Source organism: Argiope bruennichi, chromosome X1, assembly GCF_947563725.1.
Source record: "Argiope bruennichi chromosome X1, qqArgBrue1.1, whole genome shotgun sequence".
Classification (NCBI taxonomy): Eukaryota; Metazoa; Arthropoda; class Arachnida; order Araneae; family Araneidae; genus Argiope; species Argiope bruennichi.
This window is the reverse complement of record NC_079162.1, coordinates 136,452,922-136,474,660: the sequence shown is the minus strand read 5'-3', so window position 1 is coordinate 136,474,660 and position 21,739 is coordinate 136,452,922. Positions and strand designations below refer to the sequence as shown.

The 21,739-nt window shown below is 31.3% G+C and overlaps 1 protein-coding gene across 3 annotated transcripts in view; it reads left to right on the top strand.

Moving 5' to 3' along the window:
* LOC129959090 (protein dopey-1-like) overlaps window positions 1-21,739 on the top strand; it is a 213,554-nt gene that overhangs the window by 42,474 nt on the left and 149,341 nt on the right. For all 3 annotated transcript variants that reach the window (XM_056071898.1, XM_056071899.1, XM_056071897.1), the window contains exons 6-10: window positions 4,663-4,819; window positions 11,763-11,899; window positions 13,789-14,101; window positions 14,420-15,218; window positions 18,928-19,373. In XM_056071898.1, the coding sequence (XP_055927873.1) occupies window positions 4,663-4,819; window positions 11,763-11,899; window positions 13,789-14,101; window positions 14,420-15,218; window positions 18,928-19,373 (1,852 nt within the window). The remainder of the gene's footprint in view (window positions 1-4,662; window positions 4,820-11,762; window positions 11,900-13,788; window positions 14,102-14,419; window positions 15,219-18,927; window positions 19,374-21,739) is intronic.

Sequence of the window (21,739 nt, the reverse complement as noted above, 5' to 3'; positions counted from 1 at the left end):
AGTAATAGTAAATAGGAAACCAAGTGTACCAAGCGTCTTCTGAAGGAGATAGGCGCCATCAAAGTTTAGGGCCCTAAATTTCAAATGATGATAAAAAACGGAAAAATAGATCGATTCATTTGCTGTTTTCGCTAAAATCATTTTTTAAATTAGTATTTTCTTAAAAAAAATTTTTAAAGACAAAGTTTAAAAAATGTCGATAGAGGGCGCTCTAGACTTTGGAGTACCGAACAACTACTTTTTACCAGTATTTTTTTTTATTTTGTTAAATGTTTACTAAAGCTTAGACTTTAACTTAAATTTTGAGCGCAAAATTGAAGCCATCGGGAGCGGTTAAGTGGCGCAAATTTAACCGCGTTCAGGGGGTTAAATTTTAAATGCTTGTATCTAATGAGCAAAATAATAAATGGTGAAGCAAACTTTAATAGGTGATAGTAAAACACCAAAACAATCAACTTTTATTAGAAAATGCATGATTTGAATTCAAACGCAAACGTGTTAGAACATCTTCAAATATTATCCATGCAAGCGTTATAGCTGCAAGTTTCTGGAAGAAGAACATGAAATTGTGATATGGGGAAGAAGAAGAACCCATATGCAAATTGTTATTAAGATAAAAGCCACTGACCCGAGTGTGCAAGTGTAAATCACGGTAGAAACGTAACGAAAGATGTTGCCCTTCACTAATCAAGAAAAGGCTGATATGCACTTCATCTACGGAACTGCAAAATGGGAATAGTGCAGAGGCGCGACGATTGTACGGAGAAAAGTTTCCCAACAGGCGGTTGCCCAATGATAAAACATTTGTGCGCTTGCACAGACACTTGTGTGAGACAGGATCCGTTTTTGGTGCACGTTCAAATGCAGGCTGTGCGAAGTCTAACAGAACGGTTGCTGTGAGAAAAAAAATTCTGGATATGATGGCTGATTCATCCAAATACAAGCACGCGAGCAGTGGCTAGTCAAATTGAAGCATCACCCTCCACGACATGGCGAGTACTAAAGGATGAAAGTATGCATCCTTTTCATGTCCAACGAGTCCAGGAACTGACTCAAACGGATTTTCCTCTTAAAAATTTTTTTTCTTAAAAATTTTTTTAAAAAGAAAATACTGATTTAAAGAATGATTTTAGAGAAAACCGCAAATGAATCGATCCATTTTTCCGTTTTTTATCATCATTTGAAATTTAGGGCCCTAAACTTTGATGGCGCCTATCTCCTTCGGAAGAAGTTTGGGACACTTGGTTTTCTATTTACTATTACTCGTCTTGATGTGTACTATCATCCCTTAAAGTTACTCCCATCATTTATGTATAATGTAAGGGTAACAAAGCTCTTGTCAGTAACGATAAGTGGCACAAGATTATTTGTTTACAAAAAATTTTGCATAATTGTGATAGTTTCGAAAACGTTGGATTATGTTCTTATAACGCACAATATTTTGTTATTTGTAGTACGGTATTTATAAAATATCTGTTGAAAAATCTAAAAGGTACATCATCATTGGTATTACTCGAAACTTCGGGCTTTTAGCACTACAACTCTGTTAATTCTGCCTGGGAAGAATCCACTTTAAGTGCTAGTATAGTCGGATACTGATTCAAAAGTTTCAGTGACGAAAAAGGCCAAGACCAAGCATGAACAGGAAGAACAAGAGAAATAAACAATGGAAAAATGATTCGATTGCGAATCAACCATCGATAAGGATTGAGGAATCGTCCGATTACTTTGAGGTAACTCTCAGAAATGTACGAAATGTGCTTAGAAATCGAAAACACCTCGATTAAGGAATTTCACTTTAATTGACAGATTCCTGAATAAACAAGTGAGTTACATTTTTCATTTAAATCCTTGATATGCAGGGAAATGATTCATTTCTCGATTGCGTAATCACTTACGATGAGAAGTGAGTTTGCTTTGGACGTTTATCTATTGTAAAGGCAAAAATGGTTGCCCAATGCACAGTGATCCACAAGATTCTATTGTCTCTTTGGTAGGGATTGCCGTGGAATAACATACGACTTTTTCTCCCGATTTATAGACAATCAGTCCATAGTGTATTGTGGTTATTTGGACTTTTTTGAAATTTTGAATCAAAAAACGACATCACTTGTGGACAACAAGGATGTTCTTTATCTTCAAGATTGCGCTAAGTGGTGTATCGTGAATGCCGCTAGGACAAAATTTCAGAATTTGATTGGAAACTTCTGGACCATTATCTATATGCGCCCAACTCCCATCAATTTCTGTCTATTCTTCTCTCTACAGAATCACTTGAACAATAGTAAACAGTATACTTCAGATGAGGCCAAATATGAGGTCAACAGTTTTCTCATCTGAGAAACTCCCACTTTTTTTAAATGAGGTTTCTAAAAATTGAAATAGAGATGATTGAATGTTATAGAAAATGATGGGGATTATTTCTGAGAGGATATTTCTTGCTTGTTTTTTTAATGCCCTCTTTTGCAAACAAATTTCAAGCACTAAATTTGTTTACCACGTAGTATATTTCTTGAGTTGCAAACATTTTCATTGCTGAATCAGGGCAACAATCGATATAAAAACCAATTTTGGAAAGTTATAAAACGCACGTAAAGAATATTAGTTAAAGTCAAAGAATGATAATTAGTTTTATCGGTAAAATATGATATAAAAAAAAAGACCAGTCAAACTTTAACTATTTAAAAATGTACAGCATTTTCGAAAATTCTGGTCACAGTCTCATACAATTGTTTGTAGAAATCAAGAGAATTAAAAATTAGAGCTTAACATATTGGTTAAGATCATGCCAATACAAATCTAAAAGAAAAAAAAAAAAAGAAATCAAAATTTTATTTTATAGTATTAAGGATGGATTTGTAACAATATGTAAAGCCATCTGATATATACACATGTAAAAAATATATATATGCCATCAAAATCAATCAAGCAGTTTTTAGTTTTTCTGTAGCAGGCCATGGCATGATCTCTGCAAAAATACTCATTTTGATGACTAATTTTGCCCTTACTATAATTTTTGTTCCAGTTTCTTTAATACGACAGAAATTGCTTTATAAATCGCCCTTTAATGATATGTGCGAAACAGAGGCTTGGTGTAAAGTTTATAAAAGGGCCTTAAAACAAATTTTTTACAACAAGATAATGTTCTGTTGCATTTTACTGTTTATAATATTGCACAGATTTGTGTAGTACAAAATTAAGGAATACGTGTAAATCATAATTAATTATTTTTATAAATTTAACATTTCATTCTTGTAAATTATCGTTAATAAGTCAAAGAGCAAAAAAAAAAAAAAAATAATAATAATAATAATAATAATAATTGCTTCATAAACTTATAAAATATAATAATTACTAGAATAAAATAAAGGTTTTTGTTTCATTTTCTTACCTTTTTTTTGTTAATTAACAGAAATATTAATTTTTTATATGTAATAGATAAACGTCTAACGTTCTTGATTAATGCTAGATCTCAAATAACTTTCTATTATTTTCAGTTTTAAGAAAGATCTTTTCACTCATGCGACGGTAATTTGTTTGAACAATATAATTTTCATAGCTGTAATCAAATTTAATTAAGTGTTATTAAAAAAATATATTGCAATGTTGTGATCCTGGAAGTCTACTCTCCACTATAAATTCTGATTTCATTAAAGGAATCAATTCAACTTATATTGTCTTGAAAAGTCAGATTAAAATCTTTGCAACATTTGAGAAGAGTATCTTCAGTCAGTTAATGAATATTATCCTGATTATATGCAAAAAGAAAGAAATTAGAGATAAATTTTGAATCTTTTCTTGAAAGAATTATGCACTTTCGATTATGATTAGAACTTGGTTATCGGCGTCAATTATCTGTAAGCATAGTGAAATTTAAAACATCTAAATTTACTTTGAATTTGGGACTTGAAATGTCCACAAATTACATGATAGTATTCAAATGTACGTATATTTAGATTTAAGAAAAAAGTGTTTCCCTTTTGCAAAATTAATCAGTGGCGAAAAGGCAATTGCAAGTCAAGTTTTGATATGAATGATTTTTTTCTATTAAAAAAATATGTTAAAATAATACCTATAATTGCGACAGTTGATTTTATGGCATTTATAAGTGATTTTTACTTTTTCTTATTGTAATAGTTTATTCAGACGATAAAAATAAATATTTTTTAATCGTTTCTGTATATTTTTATTTCTTTCGTTTACTTACTTATTATTTTTTTTAATATTTCCATTCTGTATTTAGTCAGTTATATGCTTGGTTGATTTTAATTTTACTATGTAGAATTTTCTTTTTTGTTCGTATTTGTTATATCATATATTGGATAATTTCACATATAAACTTTTTAAAATCGAAATGAAAAGTTGTTTATCTAAAAATCTTAAACATTCTTTTAAATCTATCGAGGTTTGAGATATTCATTTCTGTAATTAAATGTGGTTTTTGTCTGTAATGTAGAGTTATCTTTCATGGAACTCTATAATTGCCATTGATCAACGAGAGTGTGATATTATCTGTGGATTTTTAAATTTAAATTATTTCTCGCTTTTTAAAAATCATTTACCGAATTCAATCCGATAAAATAAATCACATTAATTTGAAATGTTAGATTGAAATTTGTTTTGTTATACCTAGAAGTAATAAATTTTGTTATCCCTTTATAGACGTCTGTTTTCTTGGTTAATGGGTGGTGATGCTCTTGGTGTCGATGAACTAAACAAAGGAGAACATGAAAAACATTCTGAAAATGTTGATATCAATTCCTATTTTAAAGATTTTGCCAAAGAATATTTGTTAAAAGCTCTCCAGAAAGTCTTTGATGTAAGTATTTTCTAAAATGTTGAGTTGAATTTCTTTTGGGCTTTGCATTTGTTCACTTAAATTTACTATTAACTTGAATTGTGTTTGTTAAATAACATTCTTGTTTCAAAATCTATAACATTTTTTTTTTTTTAATTTCATGATGTGATTCTTAAACAAATTAATAGATAGCTAGAAAATGTGCTCTTACAGCATTATGAGAGCATTCATTCTACCTTCTCAAGAAATTTAAATATTTTTCTAATTAAATAAGAACTACTTTATTTTCTGATTGTTTTTTTCTTAGCGCAGCCACAAAAAAATAAATAGGTTGCATTGGAAATAAATTATATGCCTGATTCTTCAGCATTTGCTTAGATTACTAGAATGTTATTATATTCGCTTTATCTCTTTGCATCGCACTGTTCTATTACATGGAAAACTTAACTTCACTCACTTCTTAAACCTTTGAATTCAATTATAAATGTAGAAAATAGGTTTCAGATTCATTTTTAACTTTATATTTTAATAATAGATGATTAAGTCTAGCAGATCCACAATTTTCAACTATATCGCGCTATGTAAAAGCTTATTTTTTTTTTTCAGGGAATTCTGTTTTTAGAATACAAAAATCATTTTCGGGGGAAAATTCTCAACATTATTTTGTTGACTGTATCTTAAACTACTTATATACAAATATAGGGCGGTTATAAATAAACTTCCCCTATAAACAGCATACTACAACGCAAACGGGCGAACGGATTGTTACGAAATTTGGTATATAGACTTTACACAAGATGTCCTCATAAAATTTCGAAAAAAAAAAAAAAAGTTCCAAAATGTTTACCAGAGGGTGCCTTTTCCGGGAAAACATTAAATTTAACACAGTAAATGACCAAAACGGAATATAGAAACAATATTAATAATTATTGACTAGTTTCTGATCACGTTGTCATCAAACCACATTAAGTAAAGGTAAGGAAAGAATAACAGTACGCTGTTTGAGGGGGGGGGGGCAGTTCACTTTGCAGGAACAATAACAGATTGGGACGAAATTGTTCAAGTTGTTAATCGTGCCCAGGACGATGTAGGGGAAGGTGCTCCATGTGACCACCCTCATTCACCTGCAAAATTTCAAGTCGATGGACAGTGTGTTCAGCAACAGATCGTAACTGATTAGTTGTGATGCTTCGCATATGAAGTGTTATGGAGTTCTTTAAATCATTCAACATCGCAACACCTCCAAGATACACCAGAATTTTTATGTGGCCCCATAACCAGAAATCGCATGGATTTAGATTCGGCGAGCTTGGTGGCCATGGATTAAGAAAGAAGCGACTAATAACATGTTCGTCTGTGAAGTGTTGGAGCAATAGCGCCTTCACAGCCTCATGGATATATGGGGGTGCACCATCCTGCATGAAAAGGGTCGGTGTAAGGACCTACCTGTGCTGTATTCGCGCAACAAACGCCTGCAGCATGTCATAGTACCGACGGCCTGTAACGGAACTTATGTCAGGACCATGTACAGTTTTTCCCTCAAAGAAGAATGACCAAGGATGATTGTCGCCGTGAATCCACACCAGACAGTAACTTTTGAAGAATGTATAGGAATTACAGTGTACATCTGCGGATTTTCGCTAGCCCAAATGCGGCATTTCTATGTGCTGACTGTCTCATGGAGGTAGAAATGAGTCTCATCGCTCCACAGAATATTCCAATGCCATGACAGATCAACAGTCATTCTGTTGAGAAAACTGACTGCGAATGAGAGACGTTGTGACTTGTCCCTATCATGCAGCTCTGTAGTATGGTGGATCTTGTATGGAAAGTAGTGCATTATGTTTCTGAGCACTTTTCGGACGGTGCTGTAAGAATAGCCTTCTGTCGAGAAACTGCACGTGAGCTACTGCCCCTAAACTCAGATTCTGCGTCTGTGCGGGAGCAGCTGTCTTCACGGCATCAAGTAGACAAGATGTTACAGATTTACGGCGTCTTCCAGGTTGAACTCTTTATGTCCCCTTCGCTTCAAATCTCTTAATCATGTCCCGGATACCTTTAGTAGCCATTGGTAAATGCCTTAGATTCTTTACGCGACGAAATTCACGAACTGTAGCAGAAGCATTCCCCTTGCTTCACCGATAACGCACTTCAACTAAAGATACCGTCATCATTACATCCGGAAACATCGACATAAAACATGACAATGTCTACAAACTTTTCATACCCTAACCTGTTTTGCATAAAGCTTCCTCTTCTTCGCAAACGTGCAAATCTCGACATTTTTTCCCTAGAACTGACAGCTTTTCCCGCTTTTACATTTTATTACTCATACTTCTTGTTCTGTATTGTTAATATTGCTTCTGTATTCCGTTTTGGTCGTTTATTGTGTTAAATTTAATGTTTTTCCGGAAAAGGCGTCCTCTGGGGGACGTTTTGGAACTATTTTTTCCCCGAAATTCCGTGAGCGCATCTCGTGTATAGTCTATATACCAAATTTCTTTGCACTCCGCTTCACCCGTTTGCGTTGTAGGATGCTGTTAATAGGATAAGTTTAATTATAACCACCCTGTGTAAATTTACATATATAAGAGAGAGCATATGTATAATCATTAAATAAAGTTAGGTGTTCCATCAACTGAAAGACTGCGTCAATCGTGTTAAGCGGAAGAACACTTAGAATTCTTGGAAATGATTGATCCTTACTCTGGAAGGGGGGGGGGGTTATGAGGTTTTGTATAACAGTAACTTACGGGTTTTTTTTTTGTTTTTTTTTTTACTTTTAATTTTGAGATCCGCTTACGTTCTTTTTTTAATTATATTATTATTTTTATTGTATATATATACAGTGGCTCAAACAATTGAGAGTACACCTTACTTTTACTTGTTAAATCCAATTTTCATTATGAATAACACATTATCGAAAAGTGCAAACATGTTTTTATTTTTACATATAATAAATGGTTTAATTTAAAGTAGAAACAAAGAGCAATCAACGAAAAATTCCTAAATTGAAAAGTTTTAGAAGCATTTTAAATAAACATATGCATATTTTTATCTCAAAAAATTGAGAATACACCAGTGAAATGTTTGTAATATCTCGCATCGAAAGAAAGTGTAAGTATTTAGTTGCATGTATTTTGGCTTTTATAATGGCCTTTAAATATCGTGGTTCCGATTAGGCCAATTTTGGGTGGTATTTGAAGATATTTTACCCCATTCTTCTTGCAACACTTGTTTTAAATGGATTTTATTTTTTATTTTGCGTTTTTGGACCATTGTTTCGAGGCAACATTCAATGGCATTGTTGTCAGGGTACTGTGGTGATGTGTGTAACTGCTGTTTATAATGAAAAAGACACCACATTTTAACGTTATGTGCAGTGTGTTTAGTGTCGTTGTCCTGTAGGAAAATGAAATTTTAATCTAAATCTAAATTTTTATCACTTTTATTTAGATTACTGTAACCATATAGTCCATCCAACTTACTGCAGAAATTTCTCAGGTCACAGGCAAAAGTGTAAGTGCTGAAACCGTGCTAAAGTAATTAGACAAGCTGGATATAAAAGTCGAATTGTTAAAGACAAACCGTTCATCAGCTTGCGAATTCAGAAAATGCGTTTGGAATTTGTAAAAACTCATCAACTGAAGACCAATAACTTTTGGAAGAAAATTATATTTAGTGATGAAAGAAAATCAACATTTTTGGCAATGACAGCCGTCGCACCATATGGAGAAAGCCTAATACTGCTTTTGATCCAAATAATTTACGTCCGTCCTACAATTAAATATGGTGGTGTCCCCATCATGATTTGGGGTTATATGGCTTCATCCAGGGTAGGAAATTTAGTTTTCAGAGATGGAATTATGGACCATATGGTTTACTTAGCTATATTTCACAGCAATCTAAAGTACTAAAAATTTGGGTTTAGATGGAAATTTCATTTTCCGGCAGTACAATGACACCAAACGGAATGTAAGTAATGTCAAAATGCAATGTCTTATTCATTGTAAACAGCAGTTAGACACACCACCACAGTACACTGCCACTAATACTATTAAATATCTGTGGGCCACACTAGAAACAGTGGTCCAAAAACACAAAATTAGAATCAAAAACCCATTTAAAATAAATATTGCAAGAAGAATGGGGTAAAATATCTTCAAATACCACCAAAAATTGGTCTAATCGGTACTACGACGTTTAAAGGCCCTTATAAAAGCCAAAAGACATGCAACTAAATATTGACACTTTCTTTCTTTGCAAGATATTATAAAAAATTTTATTGGTGTATTCTCAATTTTTTTATATAAAAATCTGCATATGTTTATTTAAAATGCTTCTAAAATTTTTCAATTTAGAAATATTTCGTTGATTCTTCTTTGTTTTTACTTTATACCATTTATTATGAGTAAAAATAAAAACATGTTTGCACTTCTCGTTAATGTTTTATTTATATTGAAAGTCGGATTTATCAAGGAAAAGTAAGGTGTACTCTCAATTGTTTGAGCCACTGTATATATATACAGGGTGTCTATAAATGATGGACCCGATTTTAAAAAATCATATTTTCAAAAGTTCTCGCCGGAATAAAATAATTAATGCGTAAAAATAACGAGAAAAGCACGAAGTTTTTTTTTTTTATACTAACAGATGGCAGCACATTTACGATCGCTGAGAGTAAGAAGCCCAAAATGGCGACATTGTGCGAGAAGAGTTTTTGTGTGTTGGAGTACGCAAGGGTTTTTTCGACTGCTACTGTTCAACATGCTTTTAGAATTCAATACGGTAAAGAATCACCAACTAACAAAAGCATTTTGCAATGGTATAAGCAGTTTAAAGAAACAGGTTGCTTGTGCAAAAAGAAAAGCAGCGGCCGGCCAAGCCTTACGAACGACGCAGTGGAGAAGGTGAGGGAGAGTTTTGTTCGCAGTCCACGGAAGTCGACGAGAGTTGCCGGCCGAGAATTAGGAATGCCACATCAAACGGTATGGAAAGTTTTGCGTACAAAATTACAGTTTAAACCGTATCATTTACAGTTGCTGCAACAAATAACAGAGAATGATAAAGTGTGTCGATTAGACTTTTGTGAACGCATGCTAATGGAATTACAAAATCCAAATTTTGCCAAAAAATTGGTATTTTCAGATGAATCGACATTCCATTTATCAGGACATGTTAATCATCACAATGTGAGAGTGTGGGGAAGTGAAAATCCTCATCAATTTCAACAGTTTATGAGAGATTCACCCAAAGTAAACGTTTCCTGTGCAATGTCATGTGAAAAAATTTATGGGCCTTTTTTCTTCGGTGAAAAAACTGTTACAGGTGACAATTATCTCGACATGCTGGAAATTTGGTTATTTCCGCAACTGCTTGAGGACAGTCCCGATTTTATCTTCCAACAAGATGGAGCACCTCCTCATTGGTCTTTGACGGTTCGTAGTTACTTAAACAATGTGCTTCCACAAAGATGGATAGGCCATGCGGGTGACGATGATTTAACGTTATTAACATGGCCACCAAGATCTCCTGACCTAACCCCATGCGATTTCTTTCTATGGGGTTACGTGAAAGACCGTGTTTTCGTACAGCCAATGCCGAAAACACTCCCAGAATTGAAACAACGCATTTCTGCAGCATTAAAAAACATTACCAGAAACATGTTACAAAATGTGTGGAATGAACTAGATTATCGATTGGGCGTATGCCGTGAGACAAAAGGGTCCCATATCGAACATTTATAAGGTAAAAAAAACTATCTGTTGGTAACAAAAAAAAAAACTTCGTGCTTTTCTCGTTATTTTTAAGCATTAATTAATTTATTCCGTCGAGAACTTTTGAAAATATGATTTTTTTAAATCGGGTCCATCATTTATAGACACCCTGTATATATATATATATATATATATATATATATATATATATATATATATATATATATATATAATGGCTTATTTTTAATTCTAAATATGATTGTGTTTTTTTTTGTTTTTTGTTTTTTTGTTTTTTTTTGTAAATTAATTGTACTGGATATGATGTCGAGAGGACAACTAAGTTTTTGCATTTTATCGATTAAATATAGATGACTATTTACATATGTACAGTTAAATACAAGTTTAAACTAATTTTTAGGAGTTCCCATTAAAGCTCCTACCAATATATACACACTTACCGGTATCAATTATACATCTCCCACTCAACTGTTCCTCTCTTTACTTTTTCTCATTTTTCGTTGGGCCGGAGAAGCTACTTGGAGGTTAGTGGCATATACCATTACTGATAATATTAATAGGTTTGATGTCATTACGATAGGGTTGAGATTGTATGAATGTGCGTTATTAGTCCTCATTAGCATCATGGAGACAAAAAATGGGTATGTTTATATTACTTTTTAAAGCTTAAGTATGGTGAAGTAGCAAAGAGATGATAAATGACACTTGGTATCACTTACCCTCATCACTAATTAATGTCTGACCTAGAATCCTCCAGCTGATCACTTTCTTACTTCAATCGGGCTATTACACTGGGTTTAATTGGTTTTTAAATTGCAAATGTGCGTCAATTTAGGCTCTGCTTCTTGATCTATTGGTCTTTGCTAAGTGTGTATGTTATAAACTACTGAAATAGATTTTTAAAACTGCATATGTTTCTTTCAGCTGCTAAATGAAGTTTCTCTCTTGCGCATGTACAGTTAACCTTTATTTATCTACTCTTTCATAATTTTTTAAATTATTTTTTAGCTAACATTAACAAGTGTTTCATATTTGTACAAACATATTTTTAATAATTTTTATCAGTTTTAAATACTGCTATTACATTTGTAAGTCATTATTTTCATTGTAGGTAATCTATAGGTCATTTTCTTCATTTTTAAATTTATTATTTATAAATATGAATGATTCTTGAAATCTACGAGTTTATTATAAATGCATTTGTTCTAATTTCGAAAAATATGTTTCAGGATCCTCAGACTGTTATGCCATCAAGCAGTGTGCCTTCAAATGCAGAATTATGGTGCTATAGATTACTGATTAGTTTGTTAGACCGCCCAGAAATAAGCTCCGTGATATTGGATGATGTTTTAATTGACATTTTTAGGTGATTGTGATTTAATAATATTTTAAAAAACATTTTAATTTTTTGTCTCTGATTGAGAAGTAGTGAGCTGCTCCAGACTTATTCAGCAAATTTATTTTCTTTAATAAAAATGGCGTAGAAAGTCTAGGAGGTCATTTATCAAAACAGAGATTTTTTATGATCTAAAATATTTAATAAAAGTTAAGAGTACATTGAATATAAACACAGATCTTGTAATTACTAGTTAATAAACTTCAAGTCAAACGGATAAAAAATTTAGTACTTATTCTTTTAATTGCAAAATCTTTTTTTATGATAGAGATTATATTGAATTAACTAGAAAATTTATCCCTCTTTTGTCAGTCATTTCTTAAAGAAATCGTTGTCCTCTATTTTTGTCTTATGTCATTAGCATGTTATTTGGAACCATTTATTCCAGTATATTTAAATTTTTATCTAACAGAGGAGCAAAATTATTTATTGAGTGATTAGAGGTCCTTCAGATTAGCTAAATCAAGAAAGTAAAATTTTGATAATTTAATAATGTGGCAGTTTTGAGAGTTTTGTGCTTTTCTCATATTCCCAAGGTGTGAAGGTTATCATTTGAGACTGTTAATTCAACAGAAGAAAATTAGATTTTGAGGATTTTCTCAAAGAGAATGTTAGTGTGTGTGTATATGTTACCGTTAAAGCTCGAAAGCCGTTAATGTGCAGATTACCTAACTAATATGCTGATTAACTGATTTGCTCTGTTTAGTGCAGAATCGAGAGTTTTCTGCGTTTTAACTAGGTATTGTGCTCATTAGGGGCTTTCATATCGTTAAAGTGCAAAAATTTGTTTCTCTCATATCATTTCCTTTCTCCTTCCCCCTTTTCCTCCACTTTTAGTTCACAAAGAAAATATTAGCAGTTTGAAATGCAAAGCATCAAAATGTCAATGAAGGTGTCATGTGAGAATTAAAGTACCCGACGTAGACAGAGCAGAAACTGATGCCCACTTGATTTTAGCTGTGGTAGTAAAACTGAGGATGGGTTTAATAAACGGTATTAAAATGGGTATTTTAAATCAATTGTATGCGAAATCTGAATTCAGTGTTTGCAAAGAGAGATTTTTAGCGAAAAAAGATGCCCCTGTTGTAGAAATATCCTTGCATCAAACAGCAATAAAACAATCCCTTGGTACCGGGTAGGGTTTCAAAAAATGTTACAGCAAATCTAAATATACCACAAATGGTGTGCTTGTCATGAAAACCAATTGCTATGCAATTCATAGTGTCACCAATCTTTAGATTGCATTAATAAGTTAGCATAATTTTAACGTATGTTTCGCAAATTCATTTCCTTAATTGTAATAACTTATTAAAGCCTTTGATTCTTATTTTAGTTTTTCAATTGATTGATGATTGATTCTAACACTTAATGTGTAGATAGTTTGATTGTATTAATTTGATTCTTTAGATTTCAAAAAATAAATAAACAGCATTTAATTTAACCGTAACGATTTTATTTTCATTTCAATGAGTATCTGGTAGGTAATGTGCAGATTACCTAGGTAATTTGAGAAATGAAACAATTTTTCGCACTTTAATGGATTACCTTAGTTAATGTGCAGATTGGCTAGCTAATCTGCAGATTAACTGCTTTTTGCAATTTAGCGGTAACATAATATATAATATAGTTGAAAAGAATGTAGCAAATATTTATCATTAATTAGAAGGATTTTTTTATAAAACTTTTCTTGATATTTTTTTGTCACAATATAGTTTTAGAATTTTTTATCTGTTGAAGTATCTAATTTATTTAAACTAGGCAGTATTTTAGAACTGACTTGCCATTTTGTATTTGTATTTGTTTTTTCAAATTTTTTATTTACTTAAGGATTAAAATTAATTCAACTTTTTTTTTTAAAGATCTCTGTATTTAGCATGCCATTCTTCAAACAATGTTACTGTGCAGGTTGATAGAAAACCCCCAAAATCCAACAAAGATAGAAATGAACTTAAAAAAGCTGCTAACCTTCTCTTTGGAACCTTAGAACCGTCTTATTTATGGGAATATTCAGCCAAGCATTTTGAAATTGCATGCCAAATACCAAGTATCAGTTGCAAAGATACCAGTGCTACTGTTGAAGATACAGAGTATGTTCAAAGAGTTGGTTCAGGAAATCCTAATTTGAGAGAATTGTGTTCACTGGTCAGTTTTCTATTGGATGTTGTTTCATTGGTAAATCATTGTTTCATTATTCATTATATATTGATATTACTTTAATTAATAACTTAGATGATTAACTTTATTTTCAAACATATTGTATCATATGACTTTGTTTTAAGCCTTTAGTTATATATTATCATTAAAAAATATTATCTTTAAACTATTGTAAATTTTCCAACTTATTTCTGTATATACATTTATGCTTTCAATCGTTTTAGTCTTTTATTATATTCAGTAATCCAAAAATTATGTTTCTGAATAATAATTTATTTTCTATAAATGTTTTGTGATATATATTCTATGATTTATATTATTGTTTGCTTTTTTCAGGAAACATATTTAGAAGCAAAAACTGAACATCTGCCCAAGCTCTTATGCCACATATTTAATGTACTTTCAGAAAATTGTAGTATACTATCCATACATGACATTTCCGTTACATTAAAACTGTGCTCTAAGTTACTGTGCAAGATGCAACCTCCCCTTATTAATATTGAAACAGAAGAAATTTTTGAACATTGTAGTGGCTTTTATAATAATAATAATGATTTGTATAACTCTATAGAAAAAATTTCTGGAATTGCATCTTTTAATAACAAAAATTCCAGCTTCATTGTTGAACATCCTGAAGATATGTCTACCATCTATCCATCCGATTTTCATTCACAAGTAGCAGAACGGAAAAAATCTAAAGAAAATGATTCCTGTTGTAGTATACGAAGTGTCATTACATTATGTACTGAGAAATATCAGAAGTTTTTTGTTACATTCCTCAAAGAAAAAGTCATTACAGATGTTGATAGATCTTCAAAACGCTACCAGTCTTTATTATTGTCAAAGCAAGAGAAAAAAATTCAACGAGAAAAGAATCTTGATAGGTTACTTCGTAAATGCTTATCTGCAAAATGCAACTGTCTGTCATCTGAGGAAATTGAAATATTTAAAGGAGATATAACTGATACAGTTTTTAAGAAGACTGATCTTCCAGTTAGCGATGAAGAAAAGGTGCCAATGGATTTTAATTTATGCCACACTTTTGAACGTTTATGTAATCTTCTAGTAGAATTGTCATCCTTTCCGACATTTTACACTAATTCGAAAAGCCTGTATGATAAGCATTTAAATGCAGGTAAATAAAAGTTCTTGCTTTTTTTTTTTTACATGTAATGAAAAGGGAATTAAGCACACTTAACGGAGCTTTGTAATAGTAAATTCAATGATTTTACACGTTTCAGTTTTCTATTTTTACTTATAATAAAGATGAATGTGCATGTGTGTGTGTTTTGGGGCTCTACAGACTAAACTGTTTCACCTAGAGCTTCCAAATTTGGCACATATATACTTTGGAAGATGGGAATGTACACATCGGAGTGATTTTTGTTGAAATTTTAATTAAAAATTAAGCAAAATGTTGACGTTTTTTCACGATAATTTCCGAAATATTACTGTTCAAAAATGATTTTTACATCGTTTTAAAATTCAAAAATATATATGTATATTCGATTGTACCACTTTTTTGTATTCTTAACCAATTAAAAAAATATTTTAAACTTATTTTCCAACAAGAATACAAAGATACATAAAAGTTTTGAGCATATATTAAACATATCACGAATGATAATACAAAAACATACGAATTCTGGAAGCATACCAAAGCTATTGATGATAGTCGTTATTAAACTTGATATTTTTTCGTTTTCGTCCAAATTTCATCGATGTTAATATGACAAATAATGAAAATTGCAAAATGCTGAAATTAAATTTCTGACCTTAACACAAATTATTAGCAAAACTGATTTCAGGAAAGAAGCGATATATTTACTTAACTCTGTGAAGAATGTGCAAAAGATTTAAATTTATATTTTAATATACTATTAATGTGAAAAAAATGCCAAAATTTATATTGTTTGAAGTTTTAAATTATCTTACATTTTTGAAAGGCTGAAATAAATCCAAATATTATAATTTATGCCATTTAAATCCTTTTGGAAGTAAAACTGAAATCTGAATTTTATGATGAATCAGAGATATTTTTATTGAATCATTCTTTGGTTATTGCATAAATTATAAAAAATGGCCTGTAGTATACAGGAGACTTCAATGTTGTATTCATATTTTTAAAAAGTATGTTTGATTTTAGCAGAGACGTTTTTGTTATTAGCTGAAGTTTATCACTTCTGCCTCAATTTTAAGTTTACAATTTAGGGAAGCCGATAGTAAAATAGGGAAGTGTGTATTAAAATAAGTAAAATGGTGTAAAACTTCTAAAATAGTATGAATTATATATCTATCAAAATTTGTAGCTTAAAAATATTTTGATGAAGAAGCCATTAAGACCAACTTACATAAAATGTTTAGTTGAAGATTTTAGCTACCATTAATCCCAGGAAAGAGCTGGTCACCAAAGGCGGCTAGTATTCAATAAGTGCAACCATTAGATGTAAAGTGAGAGCTGTTATTGATGTACAACCAATTTATTTTTAAATTAATTTTCTAAATTCATTTGCATAATATTTTTCCCTGTGATGGATAATTTCGCGCATTGTATTGGGGAATACCTTGTGGCTTTGGGCTGAAATTTTGTGAATAAGGAATAAAAACGCCATTATTTCTTAAAACTTGTAGTAACGTAGTTGTAAATATTAAAGCAATCTTATCCAAAATTCGCATATTTTACTAAAATTACAAATATTAAAAGAATTTAAGATAACGAATTTGAAATTCTCATAGATTTCACAGCAATCTTCATGAGTCCCACCAGAGCAAATATAGCAACTGAGCTTATTGCCATCTTTATAATTCTTGTAGGTTCCTGTTGATTTGAAAATTTAAACTGCTGTAGCATTTTATTTCCTCTTCCCCTAAATACTGAGGCAGTGAAATGTTTCCTTTTATTTATTTATTTATTTGCCCAAGTGTTTTTCTTGTTTTGCCTACTTTGTAGATTCGTTTTTCGGTATTGTATTTTTCAAACAATTGTAAATTTTTAAGTAGTTTCGATTACTTTTTAAAAACTGCCATACTATTTATACTTCTAAGTTCAGGTTTTCTTAATGATATGGACAGGCTGTGCGTAAGAAATATCGCCAACCAATTCTTATCGACTTTTTTGTCGATTTTATGAAACCAATTTTAGTTCGGTTCGATTTTACAAAATTATATGACAATTTTTGATTATGAAATGGGCTATTTCCGTTAAATAATCTGGCTAAATTCGGAATGTATTTATCGAGTTCTTGTTCTTGGGAAATGAGAAAAGCGGCTATCATCCAAAGCATTTTACCAAGGGTTAGGATATATAATTTTGCCTTTAAAATGAATTCAGGGATTCCAAAATACCACCCATCTTCCCTATTTTTTCGATCTCCCTGTAAAGCCGTTTCAGTGGCTGCTTCCAGTTCAGTATAATTTCGAGGCATCTATACAATTAACAATACCATATAAGAATTTTTTAAGTGGAATGTTGCTAGGAATTATCCCACGCTGAATTTATTCATGCAATAGGTCTCGTTTCGCTTTAAAATGGATAAGTTGACCTGAAAAGTGTTTTATTCTAACGGGAAATGCTGGGATTGCCTATCTTTGGAAATTTTCTTCATTGCCTCAAGAGAGAGAATTTCCTTAATAACGAGGCCCGAAATTATAAGGAGGCGTCGGGTCTTTCAGCGCCCTATAATTCTCTAGCATTAACAAGAGAAACTGTGTGGGGGTGGGGTATTATAACCTAATGTTGCCATTTTGTAAGCAAGGTGTATAAAGCCGTCCCCTTTGTTTTTCACTGTTGGAAGCAGCTGTGCATGGAATAGTTCAATGCATGATATTCTTGTGTTTTTCCTTAAATGTTATAGAGACTGATTTTTTTATTATTATTTTCTTTTTATACTGACCATTTTTTAAAAATTATTTTCTGCTGTTGAATCCATTCTTTACAATATATAAAATTTTTCTCCCCTTTTTCCCCCTCATGCAAACATTTTTAATTAATAAAGTATAAAACTAATATAAAGTATGGTATGACTAAGACTTTCAATATAAGGTATTGAATCTGTAAAAATTATTTTCTTATATAGTAGAGTATATCTTCTACACGATTTAAAATTAAAAATATAAAAAATCAGTGATCAGTAAAATCAATGATTTTTTGCATTTCCAATAAATGATTATAGTTTCATGAAAATGTATTTGAAAATATTTGTTACTTGGAAACTATGCTGTTAAATTCGATTTCTATGTTTTTCAACTGCTTTTAGCAATAGAAAAAAAAAGAAGAATCTATGTTTTATTGAAACAATTTTTTTTTTCAAAAATTTTTAGTATATGACTTAATAATTTTTAATTTCGAGTTCTGGAATTTTAGCTATTTAATGGTTATATATATAGAATTCTAAAAAAATGTATAAAATAATGAAAGAATTGTTTTTAAGAGTTGGCTTATGATCTTCATGTATAAATAGCATATCGATTATAATTTTTTTAGCATTTAATGTATATACTTAAAAATAAAAATTAAAATTCTGCAGGTTACTAAACTAAGTGGCATAAATATACTTTTGTTCTGTAAATTGAAACACCATTACATTTTTTAAGGATTAATTTTTATTATTAAATAGTGATATTTTAGTGATGAGTTCCTCATCCAACAATGTGCATAACTATGTGTCGTCTTCTAAAGGGCTACAAAAACTAATGTTGTGTTATGGCCACACATGGAAATGACCATATAGAATTTTATATTTGCTGAAGTTTTATTCCTATAAAAATTCAAAATTATATATATATAATATATCCGTACTATTTAAGATTCAATTCATTTATCATGTACTTTCTCTGTGTTTCAGCTAGATCATCTGTGATTCCAGAGTGGCTGAAGCTCATTATAACATTAGCTTGTTTTGCTACATCTGAAGAAATATTTTTTAGTGCAACTTCTACATTGTTTGATCTCATAACCTTGACAAAATCTATTCTTCATAATAATGAGATAAATGAAGTAGCATCAGTTTCACCTACAAATTCTGCTGGTGATGGAAGTCAAACTAATTCTCCAACTGTTGTATTGGTAGCGCTGACACCTGTTGTGAGTGCTTCACAGTTAGAGTTTCTTTCAAATGAATCTGTTCTATTCAATGTTGCTGCCAATAAGTTGTGGAAATATGTAGGTGATGAGAGACCTACATTTTGTTTGCGTGGAACAGAACTTTTACAGCAAGTACATAATTTATCTCCTGCAAGTTCCATATGTGAAGTAGTTATATGCAATTCAATGGCATCTGGTGATGAAATGGTAAAATATATTTATTATTATTTCTTTTTTACAAATTGTTTAACTTTGTAATGAAGGTTTCAAAGTATACAACATTTTGTTGATTGCCTTCTATTTAAATAGTTGCGAAATTAATATATTTAGTACCTAGAAGCTAAATAATTGCAATGCAAAAATGTGGCCATACACTTCATAAAGCTCCACGCTCTGAAAGTAATACGAGTATATGAGTAAAACAACTTTTTAATAAAATAAGCATCAATGCATAGAAATCATAAATCTGAAATAAGGAAAGATCAAATGTGAGATAAACTGAATCTTAACAAAGTTTATATAAAGTTTTAGTTGCAAGAACTTGAATATCAGTCATTGCCGTCTCTCGGAATAGAATTTGTCAAGACAGCTGTGCAGCATAGTGATTGATAGAATACACATGATTCCACAAACTGTCGGCAACATCCGGAATTTGGCCTAACGACCTGATTTTGTCGTTGTGAGCCATTTCAAAACAGATGGAATGGAATTTGGCTTCTGTAAGATGGGATTAATATATGGGAAATGCTGAGCTAGATGGCAGGCATAAAATGTTCGGAAGAAATCCTATTTTTGCTGGTTCCTATTTGTATCTGTAAACGCTTGGGTCTCTTTTGATTAATAAAGAATAAACATCCTGCGTATACCTTTGCAAGGATCAACGGATGAATTTTTGGCGTACAAAAACGTGAGTGATTTGATTGAGATATTTATGAAGGAAGAGCGATCTAGAGGTGTAATCTGATTTATATTGTGGTTGAAATCGCGAGAGTGCTCCCTCAGCAATTTCAGAAACTGCTATTGAGTATTTAGACATTAAAATGAGAGAAAAAAATATCTGGTCAGTTGGAGGTTAGAACTGTAGTCTAATTCAGCATCAGAGGTTTCCCTATTTTTTTTTAATGCCATTCCAAGGTCAAGTAAAACAGAAGGTAATTTCGATGGAGACGTTCTAATAGTCTATTAGCTGCGGGGGTGATAAGCAATTATTTTAAGTTTACGAATTCCCATAATCTTCGCCGAGCGGGGAATAGATAGATGTCTTTCGAAGTTCTTTTTTGGTCCTTTGTTATAGCTTAAAGAACACCACATCTGGCGATTCATTTAAGAAAAGGAACTTGTGCCGATTGATCTTTCAGTCGAACTGCATATGGTCATCATGTGAATCGATAGAGTATGTAAGAATGTATATCAATCATTTTGGATGAAGGAAGTGGACTTGCTATATCCAAATGAACTTGAGCAAATATTATCCCTGAGCAAGCGATGCGAAAGTTTATTGTTTATAATTTATAAATATTGTAAATTCTCTCCTTTCTTTCTTTCGCGAGCGCTTGCGTGTGTGTGAAAGGCTTTGTTACGCAACTTGCAGTAAGTAATTCTTTTTAACATTTGTGTTATATTTACTATCGGTAGACGTTAAGTGACTAAAGAAAAAAAGTAAAAATTCCAGTTTATCTCGAACCTATTGTTGCACCACTGTGCATACCAGAAAAGAAAATTCATAACAAATAGAAGAAAAAAATATAAAAAGAAAAAGAAGGAAATTAATGGTCATCAACCACTTTTTAGTGGTTGATGGCCGCCACAGAATAAAAGCTAAAAAAATCAATCTTTCTTGTATAATATTTATAACTTAATAAGTGTTTAGGGTACCAGCTTTAAAAACTGTTAAAAAGGCATTTGATAAAAAGCTGTTCTTTTTCTGTCTCAACTAACATTTAATAATAATGAAAATGAAAGTTTAGTTCATTTATTATTATTATTATTTAATTCTGTTAAAGATTTTTGTGATAATAATTCAGTTTCTTGTTAGAAAAGTTTGTAAAGAAACATGCAAGAAAATTAAATTTCTCTATGAAGTACATGTGAATGATCGTTTTTCTTAATAGTGATACTATTGCAAAAATATAAAAACTGCTGAGTTTTCTTAAATTAGGTAAAAAAAATGAAGAATCTTTGAAAGAATGAGCATTTGCACGTTACACAGGCATTTTTGTCATAATAGAAAGCAATTATCAACAATAGGAGTTAGATGTTTTTTTAAAAAAATGGAAGTCCCATAGAATAGTGCAATGATCTGTCAAACTGCATGAACCAGTTTTCTTTACATGCTCCAGCTTGTCTCCCCCCCCCCTAAAAAAAAGAAAACTGCATTTCAGATGACATCCAATATCGATTTATCGAAATCATGATCATGAATAATAGTTCACGATGCATCGCGATACAATAAATCAGTATTCGCAATCGATTTCGTTTTGGTTATCGGTTAGTGTTTATTTTTGTTGCTTTTCGTTCTTTTTCATTTTCATACATAATTTTTGTTAGTATTTCTATAAATACTGTCATGTTCT